At 43.7% G+C, this 22,935-nt stretch overlaps 1 protein-coding gene and 1 pseudogene across 2 annotated transcripts in view; one reads left to right on the top strand and one right to left on the bottom strand.

Moving 5' to 3' along the window:
* ccdc170 (coiled-coil domain containing 170) overlaps positions 1–22,935 on the bottom strand; it is a 98,261-nt gene that overhangs the window by 9,306 nt on the left and 66,020 nt on the right. For both annotated transcript variants that reach the window (XM_068044452.1, XM_068044453.1), the window contains exons 9-12: positions 9,977–10,177; positions 8,660–8,833; positions 6,800–7,042; positions 4,567–4,803 (exon numbers count right to left, since the gene is read on the bottom strand). In XM_068044452.1, coding sequence (XP_067900553.1) covers positions 4,567–4,803; positions 6,800–7,042; positions 8,660–8,833; positions 9,977–10,177 — 855 coding nt within the window. The remainder of the gene's footprint in view (positions 1–4,566; positions 4,804–6,799; positions 7,043–8,659; positions 8,834–9,976; positions 10,178–22,935) is intronic.
* LOC137376820 (U2 spliceosomal RNA) lies at positions 5,516–5,692 on the top strand (annotated as a pseudogene).

The raw sequence follows: 22,935 nt of genomic DNA on the forward strand, positions 1-22,935 counted from the left end.
ATAAAGAAGCAGAGAAACATAAGGAACAAGCATCAAACTGCAGCAAATAACTCAAATCATGAATTTTGAATAGATTTCCAGTAACAAAATGGCAAATATTTTTGCATTTAAGCATGGCATTGCTATATTTTAATTTCTGGCCCACAGTCATAGAGCCATTGCGGCACAAGAGGCCATTCAGCTAATCGAGTCCATGCAAGCTCTCTGAAGGTCCTGAAATTCTATAGAGAATGTCCAGATCTCCCACTGTCACCTCTGCGCACTTAAAGTGTCTCTAAGAAGGTTAAGGGCAGATTCAATAGAGATGTTCAAAATCACAAAGGGTTTGGATAGAATAAATAAGGAAAAACTTTCCACTCGCCGAGAACACAGATTTAAGATAAGTAGGAAAAGAACTGGGGAGGGTGGGAGATGAAGGAGTTGCTGGGATGGGGAGGGTAAAAGCTGATGAGAATTTTTTTTGAAGTAATGAGTTGTTATGATCTGGAACGCGCTGCTTGAAAGGGTTGTGGAAGCAGATTCGATAGTAACTTTCAGAAGGGAATTGGGAATACAAGTACGCTTGAAAAGGAAAATTTGCAGAGGGGAGGGGGAACAATTGGATAGTCTTTCAAAGAGCTGGCACAGGCAAGGTGGGCCGAATGGCCTCCGTTGTGCTATATGATTCTGTGAAGTAAACTGAAAATACAGCACATGGAAATAGCAAGTCTGCTTAACTGTGGAGATAAGAGGGAAGAGATCACAAAGAGAGGCTTTATTAGGATTACATAAACGCTGTTGAAGAGTCACTTAACCATCTTTATAAATGAGGGGCAAGGTGCCCAAGGGTGGAGTTTGAGAGTGGAGTCTCCTGGGGTCGAGCCTTGATCGATGGGAGCACGGATCAGTGAATCGAGGATGGAGGTCCCTGTGTCCTAGTCATTAAAGTGACGCACCTGAAAATGGGGAACTGTGTGAATGGCAGGGGGGTTGGGTGGGGGAGGCAGCTGGGCCTGATTATGATCCTGAGCTCCTGCTGACCAACACACCTCACTACCAGTGGAGCTCGGCAACTCTATCTTGGACATCCATGTGTGGCAGAAATGAGGGAGGCAGCTGTTGGGAGGCTAGGCAACATATGGATAAGAATGGAAGGCTTGAAGCAGTCAGAATCTTAATCCCAAAGAAACAAATACTTGCATTTATACAGCATCTTCACAACCTCAGGACGCCTCAAAGTGCTTCACAGCCAATCAAGTAGTGTAGTGTAGTCACTGTTGTAATGTAGAAAATGTGGCAGCCAATTTTCACATAGCAAAGTCCCACAAACAGTAATGTGACAGTGTCTAGGTAATCTATTGTAGTGATATTGGTTGAGAGATAAATATTGGTCAGGACACCAGGGGAAACTGCCCTGCTCTTCTTTGAATGGAATCTTTTAAAACCACCGGAGGGGGAAGATGGGACCTTGGTTTAATGGGTCATCTGATACGTGGCACCTCTGACAGTGCAGCACTCCCTCAGTATTGTACTGGATGTGACAGCCTGGATTTTATAGCTAGGTGGGGATTAGAAAGGGGGAAAGTAACAAGTAGCAAATCCTTAAAGATACAGAAAGCAGAGAAGTCGAGTTGCAGTACAAAATATTGACCAGCCTCATTTTAAAATCGTTCTTTTTCTTTGATGCCTGCTAACTTGTTTGCAGCAGGGGTCAGTGTTATGTGAGCAATATCACATAGGGTGTGAAAGACATGGTGTATTGTCCAATTAGTGAGCACGATCGATTTCTCATCTTGCTACAGTGTTGGTGTACTAATGTTAATTGAAGAACAGAAAGAGCCTACAAGGAACATTTCAGACTGCTTAAGCTTTCTGTCTCTGTGAAACTTGGACCTCTTCTCTTTATTATGCCATTTTTCCCACGTACAGTTGAGCCTTTCCAGATTCCAGGCTTCAGAAGAACTGAACTCCCCCCTTTCAGACACGCATACAGGTTCACACACTCAGTCACTCATGCCCACATACACTCACACACATGGAGCTTATATAGAGAATAACCTATTACCAGGAGAGATGACACTGTATTAAGGAATTCAGGGCATGCCACCCGTTAAGCAAGGATTATTTTATCAAATTGCACCCCTGACATGAAGCCTCATCCACTGGGAGTACAACCTGGGAGTTCCAGCAGGTGATCGATCCCCAGCTGTATCTGATACACACTCCTGACAAACAAGGCTCTTTCCAGGAGCAGAACTTTGTGAAATTGCCCTTACTATTCCTTTCAAATCTCCCCACCGCCCCCATGCCCACCCCACCAATAACCAGTTAATTGTAGCTTACAGTGAATGGACTCTGAAGTAACTTCAGAGACAGTCATTTGAAAGTGGCTTGAATACCTAAGAGGATAACTTGCATTGAAGTAGTTTATTCCATCACTGGTGTCTGAAGTGCTTCAAATCAGGTGGGTGAAACTTGACCTGGTGGTGTTCATTTCCAGGTACACCCCAGTCCAAATTAGGAGCCAACCTCCTGAGCTCGAATATTATCAGATACACATCTTGATGCCATACTGATTCAGGCGCTGTAGAGGTATTCCTAGCAACCTCCTAAGACAGGCTTTGGCCCCATGATTCGGGGATTTACACCAGTTTCAGGGACCTGAACCAGAAACTGGTTTACCTTGATACAACAGGGGACTATCCCCCACCCGATTGCCTCCACCCCCCCCCCCCCCCCCTCCCAATTGCCTTCAACCTCAGGTCACCCAGGTTCTGCCTTGGCACAGAAAATACCCACACATCCCACTGATTCTCTAAAATGGCCTTAAAACATCAATCATCGCCACTGTCCCTCCTGTTCTCCTTTACAATATGCAGAGGAAGTTGTACAAATCCTCCCTCAAGGTGTGTCTGCAGGTTATCCTGCTTCACGGTAACACAGACCTATCATCTTGTAGTAAAACACTCCCTCTTCTGGGCAAATGAGACAGGAAAAGAACTACTAGTATCAACTCCAGCTCAGGAAAGGTCATCGATACAAGCCACATATATTGTTTTAGAACTAGCGTATTGGTTAAAGAAAGAAAAAACTTGCATTTATAAACTCTTCAGAGTTTAGATGTTGTTGATAAACTATTAAAAGGGCATTTTTTTTGTCTCTGCGATCCTGGAGTGTGTACAGGGATATTGGACGCATGGGGCGTACAGTGTGCCCATTACATAGTCGCCTGAGCCAACCTCCATTAAGAATATATCCTCATGGAAAACCCTGCCCTGTGCCAGGAATGGGGATAAGAACATAGGAACAGGAGGAGGCCATTCAGCCCCTCAGACCTGCTCCGCCATTCAATTAGATCATGACCTTAACACTGTTAACCCACCTTAACTCCACGTTCCTCAATTCCCTTACCCTATAAAAATCTATCTAGCTCAGCCTTAAAAATTTCAATTGATCCTCAGCCTTTTGAAGGGAGAGAGCCCCAGAATTCCACTATCCTTTGTGTGAAGAAGTGCTTCCTGACTTCACCCATGAATGGCCTGGCTCTCATTTTAAGATTGCCCCCTTGTTCTGGAATCTCAAACCAGAGGAAATAGTTTTCCCGCATCAATCAGAAGACCTTCTAAACGCAAGGCAATACAAGCGAAGATTATGCACCAGTCCCCACAATTTAACCCTTTAAGGATGGGGGAGGTAGACTCTACCAGAGAGGAGCCTTGCACAATGGCAGGGCAGAGTGGACAGTCAAGAAGAGGGTGCAGCAGTCAGTGTGAATAATTCAAGGCCCTCCTGATCTTCTGAGGAATTTTAAGCAAGAGAATTTGGAGGGTGGAGCCACATTGATCTTTGTATTTAATTGTTGGCCTGCCCTCCCACTGGGCTCCACTCTGGCAGCACAACCCAGTATTAGTTCCCACAAAATGCCGTTTGAGCCGTTTGAATGCACTTCTGCCTGTCATCTGGTTTTCCACATAAACGTAACTGTGAACACCACCACCATGCACCCAACCCCTGCCCACCACACAACTGGCAGCTGTGCTTCACCCCTAGTCTGTATTAAAGAAAGAAAAAACTTGCATTTATAAATATCCTTGCACAGCCACAGGCTCAGGACATCCCAAAGTACTTTACAGCCAATGAAGTATTTTTAAAGTCTAGTCATTGTTGTGATGTAGCAACCGCAACCAATTTGTGCACAACAAGATCCCACAAACAGCAATGAAATAATGACAGGATAACCTATTGGTTGAGGAATAAATGTTGATCACCACTCCAGGAGAACTCTCCTGCCCTTCTTCAAATAGTGCCATGGGATCTTTTTGCCCTGAGAGGGCTGATAGAACCTCAGTTTAACATCTCATCGAAAAGACATCATCTCTGACAATACAGCACTCCCTCATTACTGCACTGGAGTGGGTGTTGAACCAACAGCTAGCTGATTCAGAGGCAAGAGTATGACCACCGAGCCACTGCTTACACCTGCTAAACCTTGTATGGAACACTTCAGTGCTGCTGGAAATGGGAAATATTCCATTTTCCCATCATGTCACTCTTCACCTTGATAAGCACAAGTACGAATATCTCTACCTGTCTCTCTCTTTTGCCTACTTCCTCCAGGGTTTGTTTGAGCGTCTTAAGTTCACTACCCACAGCCTCCAGTATGTTCCGGGCACGATCTTTCTCCTCCTTTGCCTCAAATTCAGTGAAGTCAAGTTCTGATTTTGTGGAGTTTAACTTGACTAGAGCCTCCGCCTTCAACTTCTCCAGCTTCTTCACAGATTGATCCAGCTCCTCTATTGTTTTGCTTTGCTCCAGTGTTTTAATCTACAGAGATATTGGAGGGGAAGACAGTTCTATCAAATGGAATTGAGCACACTTTAGAGAGATTTACCCAACAATAAGACTTACTATTAACTTAAGAGAAGTGTGTAAATGCTCATCTGATGTGTAACTGTAGAGGCCGATTTGCATCTCAGCATCAACCAACCAATTAAGGCTAATGGTGCAGTGGTTATGTTACTAGACTATTAATCTAGAGAAAGTGAGTTCAAATCCAACCATGGCAGCTTGAAAATATGAATTCAGTTTCAGAAAACAGGCATCAGTAAAAGTGACTAGTTCATAAAATTCCAACTGGTTCACTAATGTCCTTTAGGCAAGGAAACCTGCTGTCCTTATCCAGTTTCATCTATAGATGACTTCAACGTGTTTGACTCCTAACTGTCCTCTGAAGTGGCTTCGCAAGCAATGCAGTTGTGTCATTACTTTCACAGAAATACTAGGGATGGGCCCTAGTTGCTCGTGTGTGCATTCTTTGCAATGGCTCAGCCAAAGCGAAAGGCTATGCTGCACTGCACCATGCTGCACTACGCAGCACATATGCCTTTCATCTTGGTTGCAAGTCCGAGCAACAAAATGATCTCTTGCTCAAAGACCGCCATCGGTTCTTCACACCTACGCTCAGCCACCCGCGGCTAGACTGACGTAGGGGCCAGAGGTCGAGCAAGACGGGCACAGGAGCCCAAGTTTACAGACTATTGCTTCTCAGCCTTTTGGCTAAGATCAAGTGTAGTATCTGTTCTTATCAGTTTAATTTGCTGTGGAATGCAAATGTACATTGTAGGTAAAATGGAATGGAAGGGTTGTGAGGCAACTCATGTTCTGTAATGAAGGAAACTGATTTCTTTTGCACTTACTGGAATGTCAACTTGGAACTGTTTTGAACTGTTTTGTAATTTTTTTTTTTACAGATTTTTATGAACAAAATATATTTTGGGGAAAAAAAAGGATTGGTCAATGAATGCTGCCCTTGCCAATAGCGTCCACAGCTTGAGAATGAAAAATTTTAAAAATGTCCTTGAACACTAAGATCAAGATTCTTTTTCAGATTTCTAGTTATCTCTGCCTACTTGATTTTAATAACATATACGATGCAAAGAGTCAATTCATTAATCCAATGGTCCCAGTGTGGATTCAACTGGGTCGAAATAAGGAGTACACAGTGCAACAATGATTCTTCACTGAAAGGGCAGTTCAGTGAAGTTACTAATAAAAACAGAAAATACTGGAAACCTCAGCACCCGGCAGCATCTGTGGAGAGAGAAACGGAGTTCATGTTCCAGGTCAATGACCCTTCGTCAGAACTGAGAAAGGTTAGAAATGTAATAGATTTTAAGTGGATCAAACGGGAGAGGGTGGAAAAAGAACAAAAGGGAAGATCTGTGATAGGGTGGTAAATGGGAGACATTAAATGACAAAAATGGCCCACCAACTCTTTTGTCATTTAACGTATTTTGTCTTTCACCTTATCACAGACCTTCCCTTTTGTTCTTTGTCCACCCTCCATTTGACATACTTAAAACCTATTACATTTCAAACTTTTCTCAGTTCTTACGAAGGGTCACTGACCTGAAATGTTAACTCTGTTTCACTCTCCACAGATGCTGCCAGACCTGCTGAGTATTTCCAGCACTTTCTATTTTTATTACCGATTTCCAGCATCTGCAGTATTTTTCTTTTGTATCAATGAAGATACTGTTCATGTTATAATTTATAACCTCACCCGGCCCTCTCTTCAACGTGAAGAGGAACTTGGCGGCAGGTACCGAACTAGTAAACATCCAACATCTACAGTGAACAGTCAAGTGGCAGTCAAACTCACATTGTCGAACTGCTGGAATTCCTATTCCGTATAACCTATCCAGTTGCAGTAACCCTCAAGGCTAATGGTTGTGAGATAGTAACTCCACAGGCAAATTATTAGAACAGAAGTCAATAGCACACGGATCAACGGTAAAAGGGCTGGGATTTTTGGAATTACCTTCAGTTCGTGAGTGTCGGAGAGCTTTGCTTTCAGATCCGTGCTGGAGGTGTGTGCTTTATGGAGTTCCTTCTCAAGGCGTTCCACCTTTTTCTGCAGCTTCCGCACAGTTAAGTTGGCCTCGTCCCTCTCCACTGCCAGCGCAGTTTGCGTCTGTTTCTCCACATCCAGTTGGGTAATTTTTCTCCTCAGCAGGTCCATGTGCAGCTCTTTGCTAACCAACTTCTCTTTCTGAGCTTTAAGCTGGAAGAGCAAAGAGCATTAGTCCTTTCACTTTTTGTATTCTCTCAGACTGAAAATGATTCACTCTTTAACGTGTCAGCCTTCAGTCAGTGTATAGTACTCTAGCCTTTGAGTTCAAAGGCTGTGGGTTCAAATCCCACTCCAGAGACTTAAGCATGCAATGCAGGCTGCACTTCAGTGCTGAGGGGGTACTGTGCTCAGAAGGTGCAATCATTTGGGTGAGAGGTGGCTGTAAAAGTTCCCATGGCATTTAACTCATTGCTGTTTGTGGGAGCTTGCTGTGTACAAACTGGCTGCCATGTTTCCTGCATTATAATAGTGATTATACTTCAAAAGTGCTTCAGTGGCTATAAAGTGCTTTGAGTCATCCTGGGGTTTTTCTTTTTTTCCAACTGAGTAGAGGGAGTTTTGTTGTACATCTATCTGTGCTGTTCCTAACCTGGGAGTGCTTGATACTGAAATGGGATGAATTCCATTCCCCAGCATCAGCATCCATTACCTTGATGAGCACAAACATTTTTTTAAAAAGAGAAAAAAAAGCCTGAGTTAAGCAGTTTGAATTAAGTAGCTCTGAAAAAGCCTCGAGTGAAAATGAATTTACAAGCCTTACTGAAACCCAGTGTAAATCAATTCCCATCCTGGCAGGCTCTTGATTACCATTTCCCCACATGTAGTTGTGTTGGATGAATTTTGCTGCAGATTTAGGTGTTAAATCCACATCAGCTGGATGTAACAGTAACTCGCAACTTCCTGTCCCTGTTAATGCCAAGTGAAACACACAAGAGGTGGCTTGGTGATTGTGGGGGGTGGTGAATCAGATACTATTTTCAATTCAAAATGTAAGCAATAATGAGTATCAGAGTACACTCAGCAGGAACTGTAGGTCAAGGTGCTGGGAATGCAACTAGACTTGGTTATGAAGTATTAGTTCCAATTCACACACAAAGGACTGATTATACATGCTCCCGCCTGGCATGAATGGGGTGGTCGCCACCTGAAAATGTACGCTCTCCCCACCACAGACTCTACTAACCCATTCAATCTCCTTCTGCTGGCCTTGTACACTCTACCCTATCATGAACTCTACCTACGCATTCAAATATTTAGATTGGAGCTTTATTCTTATCACTGTTCATGTGTGCTGTAAAGATATCGGAGTAGACTTTTGTCTTCACTGCCTGGTCAGTAATCTCCTGGAATGGATCACTCACACCCTCTGACTTTCATTCCACAGAAATCAATTAAGTGAAAATCATAGGGATTCTATGAAGGGGCAAGCAATCTACTTGCCAGATTACTGCCCTAGGATGTGAAGGTGAATATCTATCCCATAAACAGACAGAGAGACTGACAAATAAATAGGATCAAGACAGATAGGTTGGATAGAGCAAGGAAGTCCATGATAAAGTAGATTGTACTTGGGCTGTGGAAGGAGATTGAGTGTTAAGCAACTATGAGTGTTAGAGTGTAGAAGGATTGTGACTGATGAGTCATTTGGCCTTTTATTGTTCAGAACATAACTAATAATATACCACCTCACAGATTTCACCATTGTACTAGGAAATCAGTAAGATTGATTTGACAAGGCCGAGAATTGGATATTTCAGATTACTCTACCTTTCTCTTTAGGCTGTATGTAAGAGTTTTGTTCTCAATAATGGCCTCATTCTCCATTTTAACCAGCTGATCAGCTCGGGCAAGAATTGCATCCAGCTGCATATCGAAGCCAATCTCTGCTGTCATCCTCTCCAGCTTCATTTTCTCTGCTATGTCCTCCAAGAATTTGAGATACTTCATAGAAAATGAACATTTTTAAGAATTATTTTGTATACATTTTTACTATGTGTTTGCAAATCCTTTTTAACCTTCCAATGAAGATGCAAAAATATTAAGATAACTTGTCCCAAATTTAATTTTCACATTGAGATCAAATTACATCACATATATAGAATCTGGGCTCCTGACTGGCACTCACTCCTAAACCCAAATACTGAATCATAATGCATCCTCAAACCCAGCCTCAGGTCTCAGCACCTTTGCCACTTCACCAAAAGCAATGATTTCATGGTATGGAGTCGAGGTGAGGGCATGGCTTGTTTCATTCCCTTGTCTTGGCAGTCCAGTGAAGATGGTGCCTTCAAAGGAGGACCAGCCATCCTATGAGAAATGCATCCTTTGACTAGCAATCTAGGGGCTGAATTCTGCTTACCAATATACTTCTATATACCAATATATAATCTACCCAATGCCCACAGATTTTCCAGAATTAAGAACACAACTATCCCAAACAGAGAGGAAGCCAAGGACAGTCTGAGAGCTGTAGTAGTTGAACATTAGCATTGTGCTTGGGCCTCAGTTTTAATCCTGGCATTCAAATTTGCCTACTCTCTGTGGGTAAGTTTTAAGAAGACTTAGCTGAAGCAGGGAGAAGCAGTACTAGTGGACTCATGAGGAGGGGGATGCACTGGACATGACACCTATTCATTTAGGAAGAAGCGAGTGGTAATGACCTGGAACTTGATGCCCACGAGGATGGTGGAAGTGGAGATAATCAATGATTTCAAAAGGAAATTGGATGGGCAGTTGAAGGAAATAAACTTGCAGGGCCATGGGGATTGAGCAGGGGAGTGGGACTGACTGGAATGCTCCACAGAGAGCTGGCATGTACTTGATGAGCCGAATGGCCTCCTGCTCTGCTGTAAATGACTCTATCTGGTGCCTACAATGTCCTGCCCCTTGGCATTAAGGAGAAGACATTCTAATACTAGGGATGAAAGTGAACAGGTTGCAAGAAAACCATACGAAATAAAATAGTCCCATTCTGTTCCCTCACAGCAGATGGGACAAGTGCCAAGACTTTTCATTAGATGCTATAAAAGTAATTTAGCTGCTGAAATAATGAAAAAATAAACTTGATCCAGCTGTGCCCCATACTTGCTGTTTGTCTTGGCTCAGGCTATCACAAAGCACGTCTCCAGTTAGCAGATTTCCCTCCAAGCACCGAACCTTCTCCTGGAGCTCTGATAGCCTCTGCTCTGCCTTTGTGCAGCGCTGCAGTGCAGCTTGGTGCAGGTCCACCTGCTTCTCCAGCTGCTCCATTAGTTTGGTTGTGTTCTCTTCCAGCTGTGATGCTGTCTGGCAAAGACATTAGCAACGTACAATTAAAGCCGGTCATCGCTTTTTGCTACCGATGGTAGCAATTGGAAGTGACCATCTTTGTCCTGTGGTCAGAATGTGTCAGCATCACATTTTTACTGCATTCCAATGCATTACACCGGCAGTAAATTTTCATGTGATGTGTAAACTAACAAATACAATGGGGCTCTCAGGGAAAACACAAGTCAACTATTCTCACGTAAAACCTCAAGGCAAAAGTTGATGGAGACTCAAAACAGCACCCCAATACAAGTGCACACTAAACCAAATGTACAGAAAGAAAGATGGACTACAGGCCTACTCTAATTGTGTACCTCTTCAACTAAAATAGCTGCATATCAAATCCTCTTTCTGCTAAGTGGCAAAAGTAAGCAAACAGTGCACCTTGGGAACAATAGGAACAGGAGCCCCTTGCGTCTGTTCTGCCATTCAGCTAGATCGTGGCCGATCTGTACCTCAACGCAATTTACCCGCCTTGGTTCACGATCCCTTGAGACCCTCACCTAACAGAAATTTATCAACCTCAGTCTTGAAATTTTCAATTGACCCCAAGCATCCATGGCGTTTTGCAGGGGAGAGTTTCACATTTCTACTACCATTTTTGTGTGAAAAATTGCATCCTGATTTCACTCCTAAATGACCTAGCTCTAATTTTAATGCGCCCCCTTGTTCTGGATTCCCATATCAGAGGAAATAGTTTCTCGGTGTCTATCCTATCGAGTCCCTTTGTACTTTTAACACCTCAATTAGATCACCCTGGAATCTTCTAAACATAAGGGAATACAAGCCAAGGGTGTGCAACCTGTCATCCAAATTTAACCCTTTAAGGCTTGGCATCATTCTGGTGAATCTGCATTGGACCCCCTCCATGGCCAATATACCTGTTCTGGATTGCAGTACTACAGCTGGGGTATGATGGAATCAGTAAAGAGAAAGGTTAATGCTTCAGGTGTGTACCCATCATCAGAACCGAAGGCTGAAAGATAAACAGATATTTTAGTAAAGCTTGAAAAAATACAAAATAGAAAACATTTAATACACTCACACCCTCTGTGATTGGTATATCTGTGGATTCTCTCCTCTCCCTCTGCGCCATTTCTCTATTTTTACAGCCTTACTAAAATGCATGCTTATCTTTCAATCTTCAGTTCTGATGAAGGGCACACAACCAGCACATTAACCTGCCCTCTTCTCTTTACCCATCGACGCAGTGCATTTCCAGCATTTACTATTTTAGTTTCGGGTTTGCAGATTTTTCAGTTTTTCCTTTTTTATTTTGCTGTGGAATGTTTTAACAGCATTTATGAGCACTTAAGTGCTGTCTGGCTGAAGTGGGGGCCGTATCCAGATAATAACCTAGATCTGGGTTACTCCCACTTCCAACGTACTGAATAAATAAATTCAGCCCTCTTCAAACATTGTATCATAGTCACAAAATAATACTGAACATGTTTTCATTTCAGCGACCCCCTCATGGCTTCAATACGATCATTGTCCCAGACAATCAATAAAGATTTTCCAGCTGATAATGCCCAGCACATGCAAAGACAGCAAGGGGTACGGCAACCTTCTCTGGCTCATTTGTTTGTTTGGTCATTTTTGTGGTTGCCGGTGTCATTGGGTTGATTTTAAGAGCCCCACCCATTGAAAGGTTTTCTGGCTGGAGACTCAGGAGGAGTGTGTACCTGGATTCCCGACATCCGACCTCAGAGGGAAAGGGTCTGCACAGGTAACTCTGCCAGATCTATTGGGAGACCCATGCTGTTCAAACAAGTGAATGGCATAGAACTTTCGGCCTCAGTTGAACTTGATCTCTCAAAGGCTGATCATACGCCTGGACTCTCATCTTGCATTTTTAAACTACAGTGCATCATTAAACAAACTGTAACAAGACTATTCCTTTTCTAGACAAACACTGAGCTCCACAGATTGGCACCTGAGATTAGGAACTCAACGCCTACCCAGGAAAAAATAAAATCAGCTGGCATTCATAAGGGCCTGGCACCAAGGTATTAGTCTTGCAATTTCTGCCAAATACCGAACTTGTGCAATTGGTGAGGTTTGGCCCATTTAGAAGCTCCCTGCTTCATTTGTAGCTGTAGACCACTGAGAAGAAGGTGGAGGGGGAGGAAACTACGTCAGTATGCAACCTTTAAAGAGCTGCAGCAAAGGGAATGTGGCTAGTTAACGGTAAGTGGCCACACAGGGAGCCAAAATCATTTTCAAAAGTCGTAAACAATCTTCAAATATTTTTCAGTCTTTCCAAATCCTCCATAGAACTGTAGAAAAAGTACAGCACAGAAGGAGGCCTTTCAGCCCAATGTGTCTGCGCCGGCTGAATAAGTTATCCGCCGAAACTAATCCCACCTTCCAGCACCTGGTCCATAGCCCCGCAGATTACAGCACTTAAGGTACATGTCCAGGTACCTTTTAAAAGAATTGAGCATCTCTGCCTCCAACACCGTTCCTGGCAACGAATTCCAGTCACCCACCACCCTCTGGGTGAAAAAGTGTCCCCTGATGTCCACTCTAATCCTTCCACCAATCACCTTAATACTGTGCCCCCTGCTAACTGACCTCCCCACCAGGGGAAACAGGTCCTTCATGTCCACTCTATCTCGGCCCCTCACAATTTTGTACACCTGAATTAAGTCACCCCTCAGCCTCCTCAGTTCAGGGAAAACAACCCTAGCCTATCCAATCTTTCCTCATAGCTGCAACCTTCAAGCCCTGGCAACATTCTTGTAAATCTCCTCTGTACTCTCTCCACAACATTTATGTCCTTTCTGTAATGTGGTGACCAGAACTGCACGCACTACTCCAGCTGTGGTCTAACCAATGCTCAATACAGCTCCAGCATTACATCCCTGCTTTTGTACTCTATACCTCGGCCAATAAATGAAAGCAGTCCATATGCCTTCTTCACCACTCTATCCACCTGTCCTACCACCTTCAGGGACCCGTGGACGTGCACTCCAAGGTCTCTCACTTCTTCTACCCCACTCAATATCCTCCCATTTATTGTACATTCCCTCGCTTTATTTGCCCTCCCCAAATGCATTACCTCACACTTCTCTGGATTGAATTCCATTTGCCACTTTTCCACCCACTCAACCAAACCATTGATATCATTCTGGAGTCTACGGCTATCCTCCTCACTATTAACTACACGGCTAATTTTTGTGTCATCAGCAAATTTCCCAATCATGTCACCCACATTTAAGTCCAAATCATTAATATATACCACAAACAGCAAGGGACCCAACACTGCGACCTGTGGAACACCACTGGAAACTGCTTTCCATTCACAAATACATCCGTCGACTACTACCCTTTGTTTCCTATCACTGAGCCAATTCTGGATCCAACCTGCCACCTTCCCATGGGCTTTCATTTTACTGACCAGTCTGCCATGCGGGACCTTGTCAAATGCCTTACTAAAATCCATGTAAACCACATCCACTGCACTACCCTCATCAATCCTCCTTGCCACTTCCTCAAAAAAGTCAATCAAGTTAGTAAGACATGACCTTCCCCTAACAAATCCATGCTGACTATCCCTGATTAATCCATGCCTTTCTAAGTGACAGTTTATCCTGTCCCTCAGAATAGATTTTAACAATTTACCCACCACCGAGGTCAGACTGACTGGCCTATAATTACCTGGCTTATCCCTCTCACCCTTTTCAAACAATGGTACAACATTCACAGACCTCCAATCATCTGGTACCTCACCTGTATCTAGTGAGGATTTGAAGATGATCCTCAGCGCATCTGCTATTTCCTCCCTGGCTTCCTTTAACAACCTGGGATGCAAGCCACCTGGTCCTGGAGATTTATCCACTTTCAGGGATGTCAGACCCTCAAGTACTTCCTCTCTCACTATGCTTATCGTATCTAATATTTCACAGTCCTCCTTTTTAACTACAATGTCTGCATCAACCCTCTCCTTTGTGAAGAGAAAGGCAAAAAACTCATTAAGAACCCTGCCCACATCTTCTGCATCCATGTATAAGTTCCCCTGTACATCTCTGATAGGCCCTACCCTTTCCTTAGTTATCCTCTTGCTCTTCTTAATGTACTGCTAAAACATCTTCGGGTTTTCCTTGGTTTTACCTGCCAATAATTTTTCATGTCCTCTCTTTGCCTTTCTAATTTCCTTTTTTACTTCACCCCTGCACTTTCTATAGTCCTCTAGGCTCTCTAAAGTATTAAGCCATTGGTGATAGTCATAAGCTTTCTTTTTTGCTTTAACTTACCTTGTAAGCTTTTAGATAACCAGGGGGCTCTAGATTTGGCAGTATCACCCTTAATCTTTGTGGGCACATGTCTACACTATGACCGTAGTATCTCGCTCTTGAATGCCTCCCACTGGTTTGCTACTGATTTTCCTTCAACTAGCTGTATCCCAGTCCACTTTTGCCAGGTCACCTCTCAGTTTTGTAAAATTTGCCTTCCCCCAATTTAGGACCTTTTCTCCTGTTTTATCTTTGTCCTTTTCCATAATTATGCTAAAATTAACTGTATTATGGTCACTATCTCCAAAATGGTCACCCACTTTTACTTCATCCACTTGCCCAGCTTCATTACCGAAGACTAAATCTAGCATTGCACCTCCTCTCGTTGGGTTCCATGTGGGGAAGAAATAACTGGCAAAAATGTACAGATGGCCAAGTGAATCAGAAAACAACAAAGTTGGTAAGCATTTGAGCCCTTTTATCATGTCAGTATAAGTTAGATAAGACAGCCAGAATCTGTGATCTGCTGTGAAATGGACATGCATAGCATGCCCTCAAAGGGTTGTATGGCAGTCTGAGTGTGATACACAGGACAACTGTCAATGTGTAAAGTGATGTGAGCAATTAATATGCTATTTAATCTTTTTTTAGGGCTTGTGATGTTTCTTGGGACTGGAGTGAGGTTCAGCTGAGTTTAGTACGGTATAAGGCAGAGACAGAGAGACAGAGGCTGCAGCAGGCTGTTGAACATAAAGGCTTATTTTTTATTCTGTGTTTAGTTTCATTATCCCTTTGCTAGCATGTGTGCTCTACAGCAGCCTCTAGAGTACACAAAGCATAATGCAATTTCAAAACATTGCAAAACTACAGGGCTCATCAATGGCCCAGAATTGAGCCTGTCCCTGCCCTCATCCAACATGGGTTCAGCTGGAACAATCAGAGGCTTATCTGGCAGAACTGCTGATGGAACATGAAGAGGGAAAAGCTGGAGAATTGCTCAAGTCCACTGCGCCAACCAACTGCCCCCACCCCCAGACCTGAATTTGGTCCACTAGGGGAAATGGGCAGTAACCTGACAGACCCTTGTATTCCTCTCCCCTCTGAAAGCATGAGGGGACACTCGCTGGCCTTGTATAATACCAGTACACAGCAACTTTCCAGACCTACTGGGAGGTTCATTCAAGCATGGCATACAAAGCTTTCCCTTGAGTAGGATCAAGGTTTTCCAACAGAACTAAAATCTCCCAATAATAACACCATTGTTTGCAGTTTTAATGCAATACATCATCTCAACCCAAACAGGAATCAGTTCCTCCAGTCAAACTTACAAGGTCCCAGGTATTGTAAGAAAGCAAGGTTTTGTGTTTCTTTTGCCATTCTATATGTATAAACAAAGATCAAATTGGTCACAGTAACCTTTGAAACCATCGGAGCTGACAATTTAGCATGAAGAGAATGGTTTACATTTAAAGACATATGAAAATATTTTAGAGATTCTTTTCCACTGACATCAACACTTAGAGAATACTGTGCACAGTTCTGGTCTCCATATTTCAAAAGAATATTGAGCCACTGGAGAAGCTGCAGAAATAATTTAGAGGGATGATACCAGAATTGAGAGGTTATACCTATCAGAAAAGATTAAGAGGCTGAAGATCTTTTTTTCTGGAACAAAGAAGGCTGAGGGGTGACCAGATAGAAGTCTTTAAAATTATGAAGAGGTCTAATATGGTAAATGTAGAGAAGATATTTCTACTTGTGGGGTAGACCAAAACTAAGGGCCATAAATATAGGAGTCACTTATCAATCCGTTAAGGAATTCAGGAGAAACTTCTTTACCCAGAGAGTGGTTAGAATTGCTATCACAGGGAGTAATTGAAACCAATAGCATAGATGCAGTTAAGACATAGCCAGGTCAGAATGGAGGAAAATGGAGTAAAAGAATATGCTGATAGGGTGAGATGAACAGGGGTGGGAGGAGGATGGTTGGGAGTATAAACACTGGTATATCCCAGTTGGACCAAATGGCCTGTTTATGTGCTGTAAAATTCAATGTATTTCTATGTAACAGAAAAGAAAACGGGCATGGTGTAAAACAGGCTGCTGATTCGCTATCACCCATTTTTGCTACCACCGAAGACACTTTTCACAACCACTGACTCTTCCATACTGAGCGGCACATGCCACTGAAAACAGCCCCTTCATGGAGCTTTCAGATATAAAGATGTTGTTGTGAATTAACTATTTATGAGCACAAAGTTAGCAACACGAAAGAAGCCCACATGGGAAGGAGTTAACAAAATGGCAAATAGCACCTTTCAAATATTCATTGGGACCGGTGTGAAGTTGAAAGGTGTGCATTTATTGGGGCCCTTTAATATAAAAAAAATCCTGAGGCGCTTCACATGAAGGGGCAGGGAGAGAAAACAATAAACAGAAATAGGTAGCAGAAATAATGGACCCCAGGGTTGGGGAGAGATGGATAAGGAGTATTAAACTCAAGCCAGGTTGCATGAGGTAGATTTTGAGAAGAGATGGCTTTAAAAACATGGAAAGAGAGTTGGACGGGCAGAAGGATTTCAAGAGTCCCAGGATGTGGGAGAGAAACAGTTTTAGGCATTGCCAGCAATGGTGGGGAAAGAGAAAGAGAGGAGGCAAAAAGGGCCAGGGTTGGAGGACCGAAGTGTGTGGGAGGGGAATGTAAAGCTAGAGAAGGTTCCAGAGAAGATTAGGATGTGGGTGGACAGTAGAAAAACACATTTAAAAACAACCTTGATGCTATCTTGATGCGAGTCTGACAATGGGTCATCGACTTGAAATGTTAACTCTTGTTTCTCTCTCCACAGATGCTGCCAGACCTGCTAAGTGTTTCTAGCATTTTCTGTTTGTAATTTGGATACTAGGTTAGGTATACACATGAAAAGTGGAGCCAACTGGAATAATGGAACAATTGCTATTTTCAAAACTTCAAACTAAACTTGCCGAGTCCACTTTCTAAGCATGTTAAATCAAACAGTACAATTCCAAACAGTACCTTGTAACTATAAAGCAGTTTATAGATTGAAAGATGTTTGGTTTTGGTCAATAAATGGCAATCCCAGATTATTGACAATAATCTTACTATACAATCGTCAAGCTCCTGTGTTATTGCAAGCAGGATGTGAAAACCATGACGGTGGGGGTTGGGGGCGGTGGAGGTGTAATTCTTGACCTCGGGTAATAGTGTAAGACAGGTGATATTGGATATCAGCCATCCGATAGCCTTCTCTCCCAACTTTCATTAGCACTAAAGTCAAAAATACACCAGCACAAGCAGATGGAATTCAATCTGCCCTTATTTTTATATAATAATTCAATGTTAATATTATTCATAATTAAATAGAAAATCTTACTCTTCAAGTTTAGGAAACAGAAGTAGAGTTGGTTGGAGCGAGGAGTTTCTCTGTTGAGGAGCTGGAAGATGTAAAACTGAAACCCCACAGCACCACTACTGACAGGAGGGTGGAACCGCACCATGACGTTTACATAGGCAGTTTCCATAATAAATGTAGATGCAGGGATTTATAACGCGAAATGCTGCCATAGGAGAAATTAAAGTTTTGTAGACAGGAACTGCCTACAGATAGAATATTTTTAATATATGATAGATGACTTAGCATAAAACTGCGGAGGAAACCAAGCTCCATAAAATTATGGAAAATCTTTGTGGAGTTTGGAAAGTTAAATTGAAGATTTTTTTTTTTAAATTGTCCGTTTTCTAAACAAACCTGTTTTGGAGCGCGCACCCTTCTAAATGAGGACAGGTTGAAAATATAATTTGATGCTATAATTTTACAAGTGCTAACTACCACACTCATTCAAATACTTTTCTGGGCACTTGTTCAGTTTAGCACGCTTGCCTCTATGGCAGCAGGTAATGAGATACCAGCAGAGAATGTGGCATTGAGGAAGAGTAGCTCTACAAGAGACACTTGGATCATTTGGATGAGACATTAAACCGAGGCTCCACCTGCCAGTCTGGTTGGATGCAAAAGATCCCATGGCTATGTTTGAAGAAGAGCAAATGGAGTTCTCCTAGTGACCCGGCCAGCATTCCTCCCTCAACCAACACCACAACAACTGGGCGTTCATCCCATTCATTGCTTGTTAGACCTTGCTGAGCACAAATGGGCTGTCATATTTGCCTTTCTAACAAGACAGGCTGGACTTTAAAAACAACACACTGGTTGTGAAGGGCATTGAAAAATCCTTGATTAAATGCAATATAAATACAGATTCTTTCTTTCATACATTAGGCCACTGTGGATGCCATTGGGATATATTCCCGGAGACCCTTGCAAATGCTGACTCATTCCTGGGAATCCTTGCAAACACTGACCACTGCAAACGCTGGCTCACTCCCGGAGACCCCTGCAAACACTGAGTCACTGTCAGAAATGGCTGCAAACACTGACTCATTCCTGGGTAACCCTGCAAACACTGGGGGGGGGGGGGGGGCGGGTGGCACTGAAAACACTGACTCACTCCCAAAGACCTCTACAGACACTGACTCACTCCCAGGGAACTCTGCAAACACTGACTCACTCCCAGGTACCTTTACAATGACTCATTCCCAGGGTCCTCTACAAACACTGACTCATTCCCGCGAACATCTGCAAACACTGACTCACTCCCAGGGACTCCTGCAAACACTAAATCACTCTTGGGGAGCCCTGCAAAGACTGACCCACTCTCCGGACCCCTGCAAACACGAACTCACTCTCCGGACCCCTACAAACACTGACTCACTCCCAGGGATCCCTGCAAACACTAACTCACTCTGGGGACCTCTGCAAACACTGACTCACTCCCAGGAACCCCTGCAAACACTGACTCATTCTGGGGAACCCTGTAAACACCAACTCACTCCTGGGGACTGCTGCAAACACTGACTCACTCCTGAGGAACCCTGTAAACACCAACTCACTCCTGGGGACCCCTGCAAACACTGACTTACTCTCAGAGACCCCTACAAACACTGACTCACTCTCGGGGAGCCCTGCAAACACTGAATCACTCCTGGGGACCTCTACACACAGTGACTCATTCTTGGGGAGTCCTGCAAAGACTGACTCAATACCGGGACCACTGTAAACACTGGGCTGAATTTTACAGACCTCCCCACCACCCCCGACATCAGGGGTCGTCTTGGGGGGCCAGAAAATGCCTCCGGCAGAGGCCCGCCATCGACCTTGAAGCCAGGAAGGCTTGGCCTGATATTGCTGGCAGCAGCGAGGCCTCCTGGCAGCTCTCCCACACCAGCCACTCAACGATGGGATGAAAACATTAAATATGTTAATTTAGTAAAATAAATGAATTAGTTACTTACCCGCTACCGCCATCCCTTCCTGTGCCATATTGGTGCCGGTGGCCAGCAATCCCGCGTCTTCAGATCTCCGTCCGGAGATCTAAGGCGGAACACTGGTGGGCAGGGGGGAGCAGGTGAGTTTCTCAGTGCGGGGGTCGGGGAGTGGGGTAAAACTAATTTTATTGGTCTGGGGGTGGTGGGAAGGGGTAAAGTTTAAAGTTGATGAACTTTGGGGAGGGTAGGTCGGGAGCACAAGGTGTTTTGGCGGGGGGAGAGGGCAGGTTATTATTTCCATGGTTATTGGGGAGGGGGGGAGGTGGTTGGGAGAGGGTCAGGATAAATTTATTTCATTTTTTAAAAGCACTGTATCTTTAAAAATTTCAATTAAATGGAAGGGCACAAAGCCTTTAAAAATGGCATCAGTGCCTGCGCAAAGGCTGCTAACACCAATGCTGGGGACGGACCACCCACCCCCTCCACGTCATCGGGGGGGACGGAGGGGAGCAGTCCGCTCCGGCCATTTAAATGAGCCACTGTGCTGAATATCGCGGCGGCTTCACGACATGCGGCCCATGCGGGCGGAATCCAACCCATTGACTCACTCCCGGGACCACTGTAAACACAGACTCACTCCCTGTCCTATCTCCTGAAGAAAGGGTAAGTTATCCAAATGAAAATGCCTTTATTTATGTAAAGCTGACAATACCAAAAAATAGAGAAACTTTACGATTGAGAGACAGAAATTGGATGATAGAGGAACTAGGTTTTAAAATCTCTGCCGAGAATTCAAGTTAAAAAAAAATTCTCGTCGGAAATGGTTAATTTGGATTACCAGGAAATTTTAAATCCAGGATTATTGATGACTTCCGTTCACTCAACCTTTTTAAACCCCGTGACCAATTCATAAAAGTGAAGACAATCATTAATCGGAGCTGAATTACCAGGGACGTTTTTGCAGGAAAAAGGGTGTGTTACACGTTCTGTAGAACAGGTGAAATCCAGACTGAATAACAATGAAAGAATATTGCTACCTGGTGGCAGAATCCCGATGTTGCCTTAAACATGCATCGATTGAATTGAGGAAAATTCCCACCAGACGGAAACAGCAAAGAAAGAAACACTTGTATTTATACAGCGCCTTTCAGAACCTCAGAACGTCCCAAAGCACTTTACAACCATTATTGTTATTAGGGGGTGGGAAAGGGGCAGGCAACTTGTACACAGCAAGCTCCCACAAACAGCAATGAGATAACGACAAAATCATTTTTATTTTACTGACATTGGTTGAGAGATAAATATTGCCCAAGACACCGGGGAGAAGACCCCTTCTTTTTATCTGACAGTGACCAGGGGATCTTTTACGTCCACCTGAGGGGACAGACGGGGCTTCAGTTTAATATCTCATCTGAAAGACGGCACCTCTGACAGTGCAGCACTCCCTCAGTACTGTCCTGGAGAGTCAGTGGAGATTATGTGCTCAAGCCTTTGGAGTGAGATTTGAACCCACAATCTTGTGACCCAGAGGTGAGAGTGAAACCACTGAACCAAGGTCTTCATGGAATGAATTAGAAGTAAGAAAGAAAGAACTTCGAGTTATAGAGTTATACAGCACAGAAACAGGCCCTTCGGCCCATGGTGTCTGTGCCAGACATCAAGCACCTATCTATTCTAATCCCATTTTCCAGCACTTGGCCTGTAGCCTTGTATGTTATGGCATTTCAAGTGCTCATCTAAATACTTCTTAAATGTTGTGAGGGTTCCTGCCTCTACCATCCCTTCAGGCAGTGCGTTCCAGATTCCAACCACCCTCTGGGTGAAAAATTCTTTCCTCAAACCTCCTCCCCCTTACCTTAAATCCATGCCCCCTGGTTGTTGGCCCCTCCGCTAAGGGAAAAAGTTTCTTCCTATCTATCCTATCAATGCCCCTCATAATTTTTTATACCTCAATCAGGTCCCCCCTCAGCCTTCTCTGCTCTAAGGAAAACAACCATAGACTATCCAGTCGCTCTTCATAGCTGAAATGCTCCAGCCCAGGCAACATCCTGCTGAATCTCCTCTGCACCTTCTCCAGTGCAATCACATCCTTCCTATAAGGTGGTGCCCAGAACTGTACACAGTACTCCAGCTGTGGCCTAACTAGCGTTACCTCCCCATTAATATTGGGGCTCAAGATTTTGCAGTAAACAAAAATGCTGTTATTATACATAATAAATTACAAGTTCTTCTAAATTCAAAATGCTCGATTACATTCCACAAATACAACCTTTGTCATTCACTGAAGGTTATTCAGTCTCCATCTATCTGTTTATACTAAGATTGGCCGATGGGTCACAACATTTTATTTCAAAACACATTGAAAACCCCTATGCCAACGACTTTTTCATTTTTACAAGTGCCTACATTTACCTGCAATACCTGTTATACTACGATTGGAGGGGAGCTTTCCAAAATTAAGTGTTCTGCTATTAAACTAACGGTACATGAATTCGACCTCCCCCAAATCTCACAAATCAGGCAGCCTCCAAATCCCAGAAAGTGGAATGTCTTCTTAATCCAAGAGTTGGGACCTTTAAAAATGTGAGAAGAAACAAAACCAGTACAAACAACTTCTCCCCCACTGAAGTACTTTTCCTCCTATTCCCACTGCCAGTGTTTTCCACCACTCTGTTCATCCCCTAGTTTTCCTCCTGTCCCTTGTCCTCAGCCAAGATTGCCCCTTTCCATACCCTCCTTCTGCTGATACTGTTTTGCATGATCACCCAGTCCAGATTCCTCATTCCCCTGTTACTGAATTAGTTTCCCAACCCTCACACCCCTTTGACAAGGTAATGCACCGCAAGCTAATTTCCTGGACTCCTCTCTGTGCTGAGGTTATTTATCGTTCCCAACTCCCTACAAAAGAAGTCTATCTGAGGTGCAATCCTTCTATACCTTCTCTGAGTTGGTTTTATTACCTTCCCCGACTGAGGTAGTTTCCTTTCAGCCCTCCTCCTCACTAAGGTAGTTTCACTACAAATGCCCCTCCCCTGCTAAAATGGTATGTCTCTCTCTTCCCCATGCGCCACACCCCAAAGTAGTTTTTCAGCTCTCTCCCCTACACCACACCCCCTCCCCAACATCCCCACCCACCCCTCCCCAATCAGTGAACCAAT

This window comes from Heterodontus francisci, chromosome 13, assembly GCF_036365525.1.
Source record: "Heterodontus francisci isolate sHetFra1 chromosome 13, sHetFra1.hap1, whole genome shotgun sequence".
NCBI lineage: Eukaryota > Metazoa > Chordata > Chondrichthyes > Heterodontiformes > Heterodontidae > Heterodontus > Heterodontus francisci.